General features: G+C 45.4%; 1 protein-coding gene across 3 annotated transcripts; it reads left to right on the top strand.

Annotated features, from left to right (window-relative positions):
- Positions 1 to 3,669: 3,669 nt before the first annotated feature.
- On the top strand, positions 3,670 to 15,157 carry LOC119034376 (SERTA domain-containing protein 2-like). 3 transcript variants are annotated; one of them, XM_037125440.1, is made up of 3 exons: positions 3,670 to 4,133; positions 9,765 to 9,802; positions 10,508 to 15,157. In XM_037125440.1, the coding sequence occupies exons 2-3, from the start codon at positions 9,768 to 9,770 to the stop codon at positions 11,484 to 11,486; spliced, it is 1,014 nt and encodes a 337-aa protein (XP_036981335.1). In that variant the 5' UTR covers positions 3,670 to 4,133; positions 9,765 to 9,767; the 3' UTR covers positions 11,487 to 15,157. The 3 variants fall into 3 exon arrangements, with proteins under 3 accessions (XP_036981335.1, XP_036981250.1, XP_036981400.1); XM_037125355.1 differs by having other exon boundaries at positions 9,768 to 9,802; XM_037125505.1 differs by lacking the exon at positions 9,765 to 9,802 and having other exon boundaries at positions 3,672 to 4,133.
- The last annotated feature ends 285 nt before the right edge of the window (positions 15,158 to 15,442 follow it).

Raw genomic sequence — 15,442 nt, forward strand, 5'->3', positions numbered from 1 at the left:
TGGGACAGAACCGACACTGAGCTCACCGGATGGTGTGACATGAAGTTACAGGTTTCCACCAGCAGAGGGCGGCGCAGTGAGAACAGAACCAGCTGCTGGTCGCTGTGGACCTGAGTCCAGTACAGAGCTGAAGACAGGACCGAGTACTGACATCCGTCCTGGTCCAAGTTCTGCTGAGGAGGAAGTGTCAGAATCAAAATATTCTCCAACTACACAAAGTAAAAGTACTAATGTTCAGAAAAGATAACATATTTTATGTTATTTAATGTTTTAGTGTGTTTATAACTTCAGTGTTGCAGCCGGTTGATGATTTTACAGACTGTGTCACAGCCGGGTCCAACAGGATGTGACTGAAGAGCGAGACCACACGGCTTTAATGAGCTAAATGAAATGTGCCATATAATTATGTCTGTCAGTCAGTCAGTTTGTATGTGGAACACAGTGTAGGAACAGTGATGTCAGTCAGAGCAGGAGAGTGAGATGATCTGCAGGTCGGGTTCAGAACCACCTGAGTCCAGCCTGCTCTGGTGTGCTGGACCCGGCTGCACCCATCAACCTCCTGAAACCAAGGAAAGACCCAGAGGACGGAGCAGGACCGACCTGGGTCGCACGATCACCTATCAGCTGGTTATATGTTGTGTTATTAAAGGAGCAGTTCACCCAAAAGAGTTTTAAACAACGGGCCTGGTGAAGTGTTGTAGTCCACAGAACAGTTCTGGAGCTTCACAGCAAAACAGAGTTGCAGCGTTCTGCTGAACAGCTGACGTAGCATCTTTAAAATCTCAAACAGAAGAGGGGGAGGATGAGGTCAGCCCCCCTCCCCTCCCCCTCTGAGCCTGCAAAACAAAACAGCGAGCTGAAGGAATGAGAGGGAGCAGTGGTGGAATGGGGGAGGTGGAGGAGGTGGAGGAGGTGGTGGTGTGTCTGAGTAGCTGGGTCTGTTTGCTGGTTAGTAGCCGGTTGCTGGGTGATGGTCGGGGGGGTGGAGGAGGAGGAGAGGAGGAGGTGGAGGAGGTGGAGGAGGTGGTGGTGTGTCTGAGTAGCTGGGTCTGTTTGCTGGTTAGTAGCTGGTTGCTGGGTGATGGTCGGGGGGGTGGAGGAGGTGGAGGGGCTTCTGTGACAGCTGCAGAGGCTGAAACCTTTCACCCTCCTGCTGCTGCTGCTGCTGCTGCAGGAGGGTGGAGCAGCAGGAGGAGGAGGGTGGAGGTTCTGATGAGTCCATGACTGAAGTTCACACACACACAGATAATTAACAGCAGCACACAGCTCAGCCTGACTCATCTGCTAACAACACGACACTGTAAGAAGAAAAACATCCCAGAAGCTACAGAGTAATCTCTCCGGATCAGAGCAGAACCTGATGTGGCTCCGGGTGTTGATTCCTCCACAAAGTCTGGATCAGCACCAGAGACGGCCGACCCAAACCCACAAAACATTTGGAAAATGTTCTTTATTTTATTCGCGGCATAAATTACATATTTTTAGAAGCAGGGTCATTTTGTTCAACTCTTAAAGAAACAACTCATCCTTCAGTTTATCACAAACATGAAAAAAGAAATTCAGGATTAAATAAAACAAAACAAATGTGTGATGTTTGAGAAACAAGGGGATTTTCTTTTTCAGTATGTCTTCTCCTCTCCGAGCAGCTCTGCCTTCAGACACCAGGCCGACCTCCTCTCTGCCAGGCAGCAGCTCCGGGTCGACTCAGCCGGCTGATGGATGGACGTCCACTTCCTAAAACCTCAGCCTGCTACTTCCTGTTTGGACCTCAGTCTCTGCAGAGAGGAGACGACTGTTTGGGACAGAGGTATCCTCGAGTTAATGACCTTTTCTTGGCGGTTTAGTTCCTGGAGAGACGAGGTTGTCATGTCGATGGCAACAGAGTAAACAGTAAGAGGTGCAGGATGTGTTCCAGCTCACACTCCAACACCACTCTCAATTAATGCTTCAATGATTTAAAGAGAATTGACTCTGACTTTGTCCTCTGATCTGTCTCTTCTTGCCCTGCTGAAAACAACAGCACAGACCAGCACCAGAACACAGCTGGTCACCAGCAAGACCAGCATGCGTTGTGTTCTGGTGCTGGTGCTGGTCTGTGCTGTTGTTTTCATCAGGGTGTTGGCTGGTGCAGATATTTCACCAGGGAACAGGCGAGACTCTGTAGCTGCTCCCTGTGAGCCGGGCTGCTGTCATGTTCCTCTGATGGTTTGGAGCTCAGAGCCCAGCGGTCACATGTGGGATTTCCATATCTTTACTCATGTGTTCATTTAAAGGGGATCAGCTGCCGGTGCTGTTTTTTTTTCTTTTCATTCTGGCCATCTGGCTGCAATTATGTCACGCTCTGCCTCACTCGGGCCTGACCAGCACCTCACTGAACAGCTGCCCGCCAGCAGCAGCTCCACCGAGGAGCATCCGCTGCAAACGCTCCTGCAGGAGGATGAAGCTCAGGGTGGGTTTGGAGAATCGGCCTGTTCGGTCGAACTCGTCCGACCAGTTTATCTGTGCAGAGAGTCGGCTGTGACGTCAGGACGAGCTGCTGGCAGACACACAGGAAGTCAGCTCGCTTTCCAGACAGACGCAGAGTCGTATCTGACTGTGCAGCTGCTCCCATTATCTGTGCAGCCGCAAGAGAGACTTAACCTGAATTTACAGAAAGACAGAAGAACACTTGCTCCTTCACTTTATCCCCCATAAATGACTCAATATTCTCCCCATTGCCAGTAACAATGATTATTTATGTCCATTTCTTTGCTCAACTCATTTTACAAAGTGAACTTTCATGACTAAATGTCTCTTTTGGTACTAGCGCTAAACTCTCACTAAAACAAAGCGACATGAACTCAGATTAAACTACATTAGCAACTTGTACAGAATGCTTTAGCTACCGAGCTAGCTAACAGCAAACCTGCTAAACCACAGTGAAATAAACTCACAAGAAACAAACCTGTTAACCTAGAGTCCTAAAATTAACACCACAAGCTGTGAGGCCGGATTATGTTAAAGTACTCTTAGATCTCTTCACCCGTTAGCTTGTTTGTTGCCTTGCTAATATATTAGCAAGTGTATTCCTCTTAGTTTAACAGTTATATCAGTGAACAATGTTCAGATTTGTTGAAAGTAACCAAGTTAAAAAATAAGCCTTATCTTCTTGTACATACACAGAATGCTTTTTGACTTTACTGTTGAGAGTGGATGGAAGTGTTTCCCTCTCGGTTTAACGTGCACAGCTGACAGCAGACCAGCAGCAGATGGCTGGAATGCTTCACATAGTTGTGGTTGTTCGCTCAGCAGGAGGAGAGACGACAGTCAGACAGCAAACGTTCGGACAGAAGACGCTGCTGCAGAACTCACTGAGCTGGACTCAGAACCCTGAGCAGAACTCCTCTCCTGAGATCATCAGCAACAGAACCAGCAGCGAAGGTTCATCTGAGAGACGTTAGCTGTGAGAGAGGCTGACCTGGAGTCAGTTAGCAGCAGCCATATCTCAAAATGATGAATTAATATCTCAGAATAATGAATTAATTTCTCAGAATAATTAATTAATATCTAAGAATAATTAATTAATATCTCAGAATTAATAATTAATATCTAAAAATAATAAATTAATATCTCGGAATAATTAATTAATATCTAAAAATAATGAATTAATATCTCAGTATAATAAATTTGCATCCTGTCGTGGCTGTCTTTGTATTTTCTTGATGAAAACATAAACCCGTTGATGGACCACAGGTTTTATTCTGAAAGGGTCTCTCAGCAAACTGCGACGGAAACGGTTTTTATTTTGAAGTTCATTACCGGACGTGGTGTTAATGGCGGTTGGTGCCGTCTTGACTCCTCGCTGACACATCTCCTCCTCCTCCTCCTCCTCCTCCCTCCGCCGCTCCACTTCGCCATTGTGTGCGGAGCTCGGTGAGTGTTGAGGTCGAGGCAGCTGCGGGACGATGGCGGAGTAGAAACGGACAAACAAACGGACTAACGGCTCGTCTGTCCTCCATGTTCTCCTCCTCCTCCTCCTCGTCCTCCTCCTCCTGACGGCCCGCCGCTCCGCTCCGCTCCTCTCCGCTCCTGGCCTCACCGACGACACCCATGCAGCCAGCAGAGGAGCCCCTGGATGGGACTCGCTACATGTGGTGAGTGACAGAGCCGTCCGGACCGAACCGACACCGTTAATGTACGTAAAGTTGTGCTGCTGCCGCGGGCCGGGCAGCCTCGGGTCCGCGCGGGGCCGGGAGGTCTGACCGGCGGGGCGGTTGAAACTAACGAAGAAGAAAGCTGCCGTTGTTTAGCGGCATTAACGATGGTACCGGAGTGGAGTCCGTGTGTAACGGAACACCTCCGACACGGAACACGTTTATTATTAGAAACTCTGACGTTTTAGATTAAAAACCACCGCGTCCTCTCCCGGCGCTGCGTGCAGGCTGCGGCCGGGGGGCGGGTGCGCGGCGGCCGGGACAGGTGGCGGAGAGCAGCCGGTGGCCCTGGACGTCCCGGAGGGTCTCTGGAGACCAGCTGCTGCTGTGACAGCGCTGCTCTGGGATCAGTGGGCCGGTCATAAAACACTGATTTATACACTGACACATGAGGACAGCAGATCTGAGGACACAATCATGTTGTCGTAGGTATTTAAAGGAGCAGTCTGTAGTTCATTCATCATTATGTCTAAAAACAAACTTATTACACAAACTGATACTGTTTCACTTTGTTTATATATGTGGCGGACCCTGCCACCTCTCTAGCTTCCAATGGTGTTCTGGGACCAAACAGCCTGTTTATTCACTAATGGAGAGACGTTTGTATTATTATTTTGTGAATATTAAGTTTGAATTTCTTTAAAAAGTAAATCTCAGTCAGTCAGTTGTGGCTTTTTAAAGGAGCATGTCGTAGTTTTGTAGAAGTGACAATATTAATGAGGTAATGATGCAAACTTTATCCCATAAGCAAGTAAACAAGCTGTTCTCAGAGGAAAACAAGCTTTGGGGCTAGAGAGGTGGCAGGGTCCGCCACATGTAAACAAAGTTATACAGTATCAGTGATGAAAACAAAGACAGTTTGTTTAAAAAGATCAGTCAAAGAGGAAACAGTTTCTTCTAATTAACTTATATTTCACAATAAGAACAAAGTGCTCCTTTGATTTATTTATAATCATCGTTTCTAGAGAATCAATAGAATAAACCTGTCATGTTCTCAGTTTAGAGCTTCAAGTTACTAAGATTTTACTTTTTGGATTCGCTGAATTAATTGACTTAATTAATAAGTAATGATCCTGTATATTTAAAGACCAATGGAAAGTTATTATGGTTTGAATATTATTTTTTGTACTTTGGCTGAAAACATCTGGCAGCTAAATGTAGTTTAATGTCCAGCGAGCCGCACTCTGATCTTTAAATGATAAATGTGTCTGATGAGGACAACTCTGTAAATTAACATGTTTATTTATTAATGTAACCATCATCTGTTGGTGATTGTTGAGCTGCAGTTTGTTGTCATCTTCTGCCAGTCTGACACCAATATCAGATTATTATCAAGCTTTATTAATTATATTTTTTAATAATTATCATTATAAAACTGACTTTTACAATTAATCTGTGAAAAAAAATAATAAGAAGTGAGTTGAATCAGATCGTCTCAAGTTACAATGTGAAGGTAAAACATTTATATTAACATACAGATGTTTGCTTTTGTATTTCATACGTCAAATCTACTGGTGTAGTTCAGTTTCAGGTATCAGTGTGTTTGAATCATGAACAGTAGAGCTGCGTCGATTAATTGATTAGTTTGATAATTGATGAATCAGTTTGACTCATTTTTCAAGAAAAGGAAAGTTAAAACTGTCTGATTCGGCTTCTTAATGTGAATATTTACTGTTTTCTTCCCTCGGTGACAGTAAACTGAATATCTTTGTGTTGAGAATGAAACGCTGATCAACCTATCGCACCATTTTCTGACCAGACAACTAATCTATCAATCAATGCAATAATCAATGGTTTCCACCTCGTAAAGAGGAAAGTGTCAAAAGCTGCGTGTAAAACATAAATCTGCCGCGGCGTCGTGAAGGCAGCGCGTGAAGAAGTAACCCGGGGTTGTGTTTACACAGACCAGCAGCCGCGGGGTCAAAGGTCGGCGTGCTGCTCGCTTCCTGCTGCAGGGCCGAGCTTTAAGAATGTGGTCGAGCAGCAGTTTAAAAAGTGGAGCAGGCGGAGTGGCAGAGAGTTGCTGCAGACTGACAGACGGTCGCGCTGCTCGCAGTACAATCAGCACTTTGTGTGTGTTATGTAACTTTGACGTTGGACTCACACACTCTGCACGGCGGCGGCTACACGGCGCTCTGACACCGGAGCCGGCTGAGGCGGCGGGTGGAGAACAAGATGTGGAAGACTCTGGAGGAGGTGGAGCAGCTGTGTGCTCTCTGTGCTGCAGGAACAACTCATTAGTAAACAGTAATTAATCAATTTGTTGATGATCGTCTCTTTCAGTTAATATGACTGAGAGTCTGCAGCCGTGTTAGCAGCTCTGTGAGGGCTGAACTCACACAGTGAGGCTTTAAAGATAAAACAAACGTGTAAAAACAGCCTTAATCACGTTGACTTGAGGTGACGTTTTATTTGGTCGCCCGTCATTAAAACTTCCAGGAGAGCATCAGAGAGCGAGACGAAACAGAACGTGAAGGAAAGTTTAAAACTCCTCGTCTGACTTGCGGAGAGAGATTTTAACCAGCGAGAGGAGTTTGACCGCAGGATCATTTGTGTTCAGCTGCCACAAACATCCAGATGATTTCAGTTGTAAACGTCACGCAGCAGGTGGGAGCTGGTCGGTAACGTTCTGTTGATGAAAACTATCAGACAATTAAATATCCATTAATGTGCTGGTTATTTTCACGGGGATTCGTTTATGTCTAAAAAACCCAAAGTGACGTTTTCTAACAGCAAATATTTGACATTATGGCTTTAAATAAATGACTGAAATGATTAATCAGTTATCAGTAGAGGTGGCTGAGGAAACTTCTCAATCATAAAGACGTTATTTTAATGAGGAGATGTTGGCCCGATGAGTATTTTCTGCTTGTGTGTGCTTGAAGTGATGATCAGGTGTGTTATTGATTTACCCATCAACAAATCGATAAAGAGACCAGTTGCTGTCGCTCTAACAGTTCCCGTAAGTTCTCTGAGGTTAAACATCTGACGTTGTTTTGGTTTCACCCTCTTGACAAACCTCCCACACATTCTCAGACGCAGGACGACTTCTCGAAGGTTTTGTTTCTCGTATTCTTGGGTCACATCGGACTGAAACAGAACAGCTGACTGACTCATCGATGACTGACAGACGAGGATGTTTCTGTTTGAAATGAGAGACCGTGTTGTATTTATGTTTCATCTTTAAGCTGAGGTGACGCACTGTACACACACACGCACACACACACACACACACACACACACACAGCGGGGAACGTCCTGCAGCCAACACACAGGATTTCTTCTGTGTGAGTAAAGTCCAGCTTCACTTCCTGGACTCTCAGTTTCCCTGCAGACACACATCACAGTTACCAGCAGCAACAAGGAAGTTCGTCCTGCATTATTACACAGTTATAACCACTAACACACAGTGACAGTTTCAAAAGATCAGCTGTGTGTGAAAGAGAACGTTTAGAGAAGTATAGATTATAGATTTTGGCTGTAAAACAATAAAGCGTGTGTGTGTGTGTGTGTGTGTGTGTGTGTGTGTGTGTGTGTGTGTGTGTGTGTGTGTGTGTGTGTGTGTGTGACTGAGCGCTGTGACTGTAATCGGTTCAGTCAGCAGCAACATGCTCCTGCTCGTCAGGCCGACACAACTCAAACATATTCAGAGGAGGAGAGACACCAGGACATCTCCACGTCTGAAAAAGTTACGTCTTAATCGATTAACAAAGTAGTTTGCTGTTGATTTAATATTTGACAACGTAAACAGACAGAAAACTCTGTTATCCTCAAACAGTTTCTCCTCCAGTGAGACGTCAGGAAATCAGTAATAATCAGGCAGAATGTGAACATTTGCAGTAAACATAAAAATCTTTGTGTCAACGTTGAGAATAACCAGTGAAGGAATGTAACCAAGTACAGGTTTACTCTGTTACTGTTACTTCCACCTGAGTTACTAGTTGAAGAAAAGTTGTGACTCACAGTCCGTGTTTTTTCTCACCAACACAAACCTGTAGAGCCATCGGACCATCGATTTACAGTATTGATTCTCCTTCGATTAATCACTGAGTCTACATAGATAGATAGATAGATAGATGAACACAGTGCTTCATCGGGTCACTGAGGTGGATCCAGGACGATCCGATCAGGCCCGTCTGAGTCCACAGGATGCAGCTCCTGTGAGACCTGACAACATACAGAAGGATGGCGAAGTGTGTCGGAGGATGAATGAACACTGAAGCCTGCTGAGCAAGAACATTCCTGAGACGGAGGAAGCTGCTGCTTGCTGAACCGGATCAGCACCATGAGACAGTGACACACTTTCTGTCTGTGTCGACACTCACGTTTGAAATCAAACAACCGAAATGTGTCTTAAAATCACGACCGCTGACTTGTTACTGTTGTTACAGCAGAGAGTTGACTGATCGCCAGGTGGAAGAGTCAAAGAATTTCATCAGCATCTACTCTGATAATTGATTAACGATCAGTAGGTTTCTGCCTCTCAGGAGTGAAAATGTGAGTTTTTGTCCCAACGGTGAAGAACTGATCATCTCTCTGGTTCCTCTGTGGGATCAGTGAACTGTATCTGGATTATTACAGAAAATAACCTGCAGGTTCTGATCCGTCCAGGTTCTGTTGGTCCAGATAATCTCCACAGATGAACTCCACTCTGTGATGTGTGAAGCTACATTAACTGTGTAGCAGTAAGAAGCTAATGTTAGGCTACAGACAGACGACATCACGGTCACATGACTGAAACGTCTCCACCACTAAGAGTCTTACTGCACAATTACTATCCAGGTTTTCTATAAACTGATCAGTGTCCAAGTTGTAAAGTCAGAGTTAGAACAGTGTGGAACTAAAGTGGCCTGTAAAGACGGACTAGTGAGTAGATGAGTCTCCGTGTTGCTGTGAGGACGTTTAATGTCCCCGACAACCTCTGTAGTCTCATTCAGACACTTGTTAGCAACCGCTAACTGTTGTTAGCACATGAAGAGCTTCAGGATTATTTCACACAGTTAACTGAAAACTCATTCAACAAACTGACAAGAGGACAGGATATGCTAACATGCTAACATGCTAACACACCCCTGAAAACTCATCCTGAGGTTAAAAAATGATTTACGACTCAAAAATAAAACAAAAGAGACCTCAGGTGTGTGAGGTCACCTGGTCAGGTGATCTCATGGGTTCAGACTGAGGCTGTAACACAACACCAGCTCTGATAGTTCAGTCAGAGGAAAGGTATGCACACACACACACACACACACACACACACACACACACACACACCCCTGACGTGTCAGATCTCAGAGACAAACACTTGGTTTTTCCTCCACAAACGCGGCGCTTCTCAAACTGTCTTTGGACTTTTACTTCAGCAGCCAGACAGCTGGCAGAGGAGGAGGACATGTTGGACCTCACTCTGCTGATTCAAATGCAGTTTTTACCACAACACACAGTTTGATTTTCAGTTTTATAGTCAGTCAGACATCATGTGCCTCCTCCCCCCACCTCTCTCTCTCTCTCTCTCTGTTCTTATGTCTCTCGCCCGTCACCTCTTCACCTCGTCCTCTCCGGGTGTCGCAGCAGATGGTCCCTCAGAGGCCCCACACGGGCTTAAAGAGGTGAGGAGGAGGGAGACGATCTCATGTGAGAGAGAGAGAGAGAGAGTGTGTGTGTGTGTGTGTGTGTGTGTGTGTGTGTGTGTGTGTGTGTGTGTGTGTGTGTTGGCTGAGAAATTGAGAGGTCACAGGTTCAAATCCACCTCCACCCTCCAGCCCAACAGCTGCACCATCACAGACACACGTCTGACACTGTGGCAGAGTAACAGTACATTTACTCCAGCTGTGTAGAGCAGATCCATGATGCACTTTTGTATTTTAACTTTATTTTAATGTTCAGAACAACTAAGAACAGAGTTTAGTGTGTTTCTATGTTTGACCCCTGAAGAGAGAATCAGAGCCGAGAAATAAAATAAAACAGACTGAAACTAAAAGTTAGAAACGTGTCACAGGACTGATGACACGTACAACTGATGTGATGGACGAGTCACAAGCTGTGTGTGTGTGCGTGTGTGTGTGTGTGTGTGTGTGTGTGTCAGCTGACCTGCTCCCATGTGAGCTGTGATCAGCTGACTGGGTGGGAGTCCGACACCTTCTGACTCCCTGAACAACAAAGACACAGGAAACAGGCGACTTCCATCCTGACCATCACACACACACACACACTCACACACACACAGTGTTGTGAAAAGTACCCAGCAGTTACAGTAACTGGTGTGAGCAGCAGGAGGAGGAAGTGTGTCTGAGCTGTGTGTCTCTGCTCCACAGATCTATGTTGGGTAACGGCGTGAAGCGGAAACTGGATGATGGCGAGGACGGTTTGGAGGAAGTCGGGCGTCCTCTGGCGGTCGGCGGCATGTCGCAGGCGTCCTTCACGCTGCAGCGGCAGACGGTCCTCAACATGTCCCTCATGAAGCTGTACGGTCCTCGGATGGGCGCCGACCTCGGCCTGCAGCGCCGAGTCCTCATCAACAACATCATCCGCCGCATCCACGACGACTTCAGGCAGGAAGGAGGCGTCGGCGCGTTCTTCTTCTCCGCCGCTCCGCCCGTCGCTGCTGCCGCCTGTGAGGACGAGAGCTACCGACAGCCTCCGCCTCCTCCCTCCTCCTTCAGCATCCTCTCATCGTCTCTGTCGGGCCTCACGGCGTTGGACTCCTGCCTGACTCCCGCCTCGCTGCTGGAGGAGGACATGCCCATGTTCTTCACCCTGCCGCCCTCCTCCTCCACCCAGCACCACCACCTGCACCACTCCCTGAGGCCGCCCTCCCCCTCGCCTAAAGACAGCTTCTCCTCCGCCCTGGAGGAGATCGAGGAGCTGTGTCCCTCCTCTTCGTCTTCCTCCTCCTCCAGCCCACCATCTCCTCCTCCTGCTCGGGTTCTGTTTGATGTTGTAATGAAGGAGGAGGGGCGGGGCTTTCAGGGGGTGGAGAGCAGGTTAGAGAAACCCCCTCCACCTGCTCCACCTCCTCTTCCTCCCTCCTCGTCCTCCCCGGGCTCCTTCCTCACTGACTTCGCCCTGGACGACGTCCTCTTCACAGACATAGACACGTCCATGTACGACCTCGGGCCCTGCCCGGCCACATCAGGGGCGCCGCCATCTAAGATGGCCCCCGTCATGACGGCTGATGACCTCGTCAGGACGATGTCGGGGTACGGTTCCGCAGGACCCGGTGCTCAGAACCAGCCTTTTAAAATGGACCTAGCTGAACTGGACCACATCATGGAGGTTCTGGTGGGCAGCTGAGAGGACGAGCAGAGTCGAGGACACGTTTGACTAGTTTTTGTTAAGTTTGTACAGTTTTTAAAGTCCCGACGTTCTTCACACCGGCTTCATTCTGGAGGAGTCGAGCTGCTGGTGTCGAGCTTCAACACTGATAAACTGATGAACAGTAATTCTGACCGAGTTCTGGTCCCATCAGAGAGAACCAGGCAGGCAGAGGTCTCAGAGTGGCTCTGTTACAGCAGCATTTACTAACCTGTACGGATGCCAATGTTTTAGCCAACATGCTAACACGAGTCCACTACAACAACTTTCTGAAAATACAAATATTACAATCTTTCTATTTTAAACAACGCAGTGACTCGTCTGTTGAAGGGTTAACTCGAAGGATGAGGCCAGAATTTGAGTTTAAAACACTCAAAAACTGAAGTTAGCATGCTAACCAGCTAGCTCCTCACACCACTGTGTAGCTCCCAGGTGATAGTCTCTGTACTGTATAATGTCTTCACACTGACCTCCTGAGCTAACTGACGGCAGCTAGTGGCTACAGCTAAAGAGTGAGCAGCAGTTAGCGGTTGTGCTAACCTGCAGTGTTGGAGCTACCTTCAGATTCTGTCCATTTCTTACAGATTACACCTTTAACGCGTGAGGTCACATTTCATGACGCTCAGTGTTCGTCTTCCAGTGAGCTGCAGCTCCGGTGACACTGGTGTGAAGAACGCTCCTGTTTTCTACCGCTGTCCCACAATTGTAAGAAACTAAACATCTCCAGAGACGTTTCTGCTGTCGGTGCATGTTTTTACAAAAAGAAATCTCAACAGCATTTATGGAAAAAACAAAACAAAAAAAAACGATTCAGTGCCTTTCAAACGTCTGTCACGCGCTCACGTCTCGCTGTTGCTCATAGCAACATGAACGCTGAAGGAAGTTTTATTCCAAGATGCAGATTAATAACCTAAAAGTCATCATGACATTAATTTTGTTTTGTTAACAAAGAATGTGAAAGTCTTTTTAAAACGTCAGACGTGTAAATGTGGAGCTGTTCTTTTGTTTTAGACTTGGAGATGAAAGTCTGCTGAGGTTTATATTCTTCTTCTTGTTAACAAACCACCGTGTGCTCGTCCGTCAGGCTTCAAACACACAATCACAACCTGAGGAGAGAAAAATAAATGACAGCAGACTTTACATTTAGCAGCTTTTCTCTGTTGAGAAGTCAGAAATCACAGCCGACATCTTTTAGCTCATTTGTTGCTAACGCTAGCAGTCACATGACCAGCTAACCACACTGATTGGTCGGCAGGTTCGTCCAATTATCATAATCCATGTGTAGCTTTAAGAGCAGGAGAAGATCTCATTGGTTGAGTCAAACCTTGATAAGTGAGCTAAACAAACTACCTGTAGAACAAATGTGAAAGAAGGAACTCAAGTAAAGGAATATAAATTGTATTAACTTTAGATTCTGGTTAATGATGTTGGGGTTAGCATTTAGATAACTAGCTTAGCTACAGTTTGCTTCAGCCTAGTTTGGCTGTGAAGAAAAGTTGTACAGAGAATTTGTAGAAAACAAACCTGACTTCAGATTTACTCCTGATGCAACAACAACAAAGTCACTACACAGATGTTTTATTCTTTACATTTCTGACTTAATAGCGAAGCAGAAACAGTGACGGTGTCTCAGGTTTAGATAACAAAGACACTGTTAGCCTTTCTAGCTGGTTAGCGCTAGGAAAGCTAACTGGCAGATTCATACCTAGCATGTCACATGAAGCAGATTTACCATCTTGGAATGAATTAGCCTAGCTTGACTTTTAACACACATTGACTTTGCTTTGTTAAAAGTTTTTTTAATCTTTGTGGCCAATTAGCTACAAAGATGTTGCAGAAAACAACATGTAGCTCTATAACTTTTCTTCCTTGAGCAATAACGACAGACTAGCTTGAATTTTTAGGATGTCTGGAAAGATCACACGTTACATCTTCCTTAAATATCACTCAGTGTTGAACTGAAGCCATGTAGCTTTTTTTACTCATTACAGATCTACTATAGGATGCAGTTAGCCTAGCTTAGCATAAAGACTGGAAGCAGAGGGACACGGCTAGCTTGGCTCCTCAAAGATACGAACACGTCTTAATGTCTCAGATCGATGTGTCGCATCTCGTTTTAATCCGACTTGTGTCTGTTCTCTCTGTCGTATCATTGTCTTCATCTGGAGCTTCCGTCTAATTTAACTTCTCTAAAAAATGATTTTTTTATCTGTTTTAACTCAACCAATGAAATACTCAACTACTAAAATAAACATTTTAGTTTAATTTCAACCTGAAATCTGGAGAAAAGAACGTGTTTGTGGTTTTAATCATCAGCTCAGTTTAAGGAAACAAAGGTCCATATTTGCAATAACGGAGGTACGTGTGTTTTATTCTGTTATTTCTAGTGACGACACAAACTGTACGACGCTTCAACACAACTCTGGATTATTATTTATTATCTGTCAGCTCTGGTGTGTATTTATTGACACTAATATTCTGTTTGTACAAAACATAATGTGTGTTTTTCCACCAGAAGTGACTCTGATTTGATTGTTTTGTTTGTTTTTGTTTCTTAAATAATTTGTAATATATTTCAGGATTTCAGCAATGCAAACGCCATCAGTTCAACCTATACAGCTCTAGTGTGTGTGTGTGTGTGTGTGTGTGTGTGTGTGTGTGTGTGTGTGTGTGTGTGTGTGTGTACTGTGATGAACAGCGAGCCAGTTTTAAAACCTTGTGGTCTGATTTGATCTCCAAAGTCTTTAGTTTTTTTCATATATTTCTGTGTGTGTCTCGGCCTGGTACCATCATGTGATCTGGGTCTGGATCTGTACTTCGTACCGGATCATCAGAGTCATTGTTGGATCAGATGTATTGATCATGTGTGACTGACTCCAGATCTGTCTAGAATATAAGTCCCTGTGTCTCCTCCTGCTGGATGGAGGATGTACAGCAGTCAGAACTGTGTCCCACTGTGGCAGCTGCATACTGATGATGTACAACATGTCTTTATATATTATATTTTTATAGATCTTTAGATCTGTTTGTCTTTATATGAACACAGTCAGACGTCGACCGACTGAGTTTGAAGTGTCTCCTGTTTCCTCGGATCTTCTCGGTGCTGACAGTTTATCTTCTCCAGCAGAGGAACAAACTGACATGAGGTGTTTAAATGGATGAAACCGTCTGTAAGTCGCCTCCTTCTGTCCCTCACATGAGTTAATATGAAGCAGCAGTGACACGGTGACATCACAGTTCAGTGGGACACGGTGACATCATAGTTTGTCTCCTGGCTCTTCGTCCAGACCGACCGGAGTCTTCCTCACTGTTCAGTTTTCTTCATCAGAGAATGAACGATTGTGTCAGCAGCAACAGAATCTCATCGAACCAAATCTTCTTCTGCTCCGTAACCTTCTTCTTCTTCTTCTTCTCCTCCTTTATTCTTTTTCTCCTTTATTCTTCTTCTCCTCCTCTGTATCGTCACTGAGGCTGTTGGTGTTATTTTATCTGATCGCCATGTTTCCGTCTGTCCCCTCCCCCGACCTCGACTCTGTGCCTTGTCTGATGCAACGTGACATTTGACCTCTGAGGTTTCTGTCTGAATGTGTGACATCATCATCGATGACTCAGCTGTTTTTATTTTTTACATTAAATGAAAATGAGCTCGAGTTCTTCGTCTGTCTCTCGTCTTTGTCGTCGTGCAGATGATGAAAGCTGTCGAGGTTAAATCGCTTTTTAAACTGAGAGCTCAGGTTAATTAGCTCGTGCTGTTAAAGGAACAGTTCACCACAAAATGATCTTCTTTAATAAAAAGTTCACCGTGCCGTCAGAAGGAGCTGCAGCTGATGATCATTCTCATCATCTATTAATCTGTTGATTGATTCCTCGGTTAATATTTTTGTTTGGTCCTTTAAATGTCAGACCAGTTTTAAAAAAAAAAGTCGGTCAGTGTC

This window comes from Acanthopagrus latus, chromosome 1, assembly GCF_904848185.1.
Source record: "Acanthopagrus latus isolate v.2019 chromosome 1, fAcaLat1.1, whole genome shotgun sequence".
Lineage (NCBI taxonomy): Eukaryota > Metazoa > Chordata > Actinopteri > Spariformes > Sparidae > Acanthopagrus > Acanthopagrus latus.

Coding starts and splice junctions, on each gene's coding strand:
- LOC119034376 (XM_037125440.1), top strand. CDS start 9,768: ATGGTCCCTCAGAGGCCCCACACGGGCTTAAAGAG. Junction 9,803..10,507: donor CCCCACACGGGCTTAAAGAG/GTGAGGAGGAGG, acceptor TCTGCTCCACAG/ATCTATGTTGGGTAACGGCG.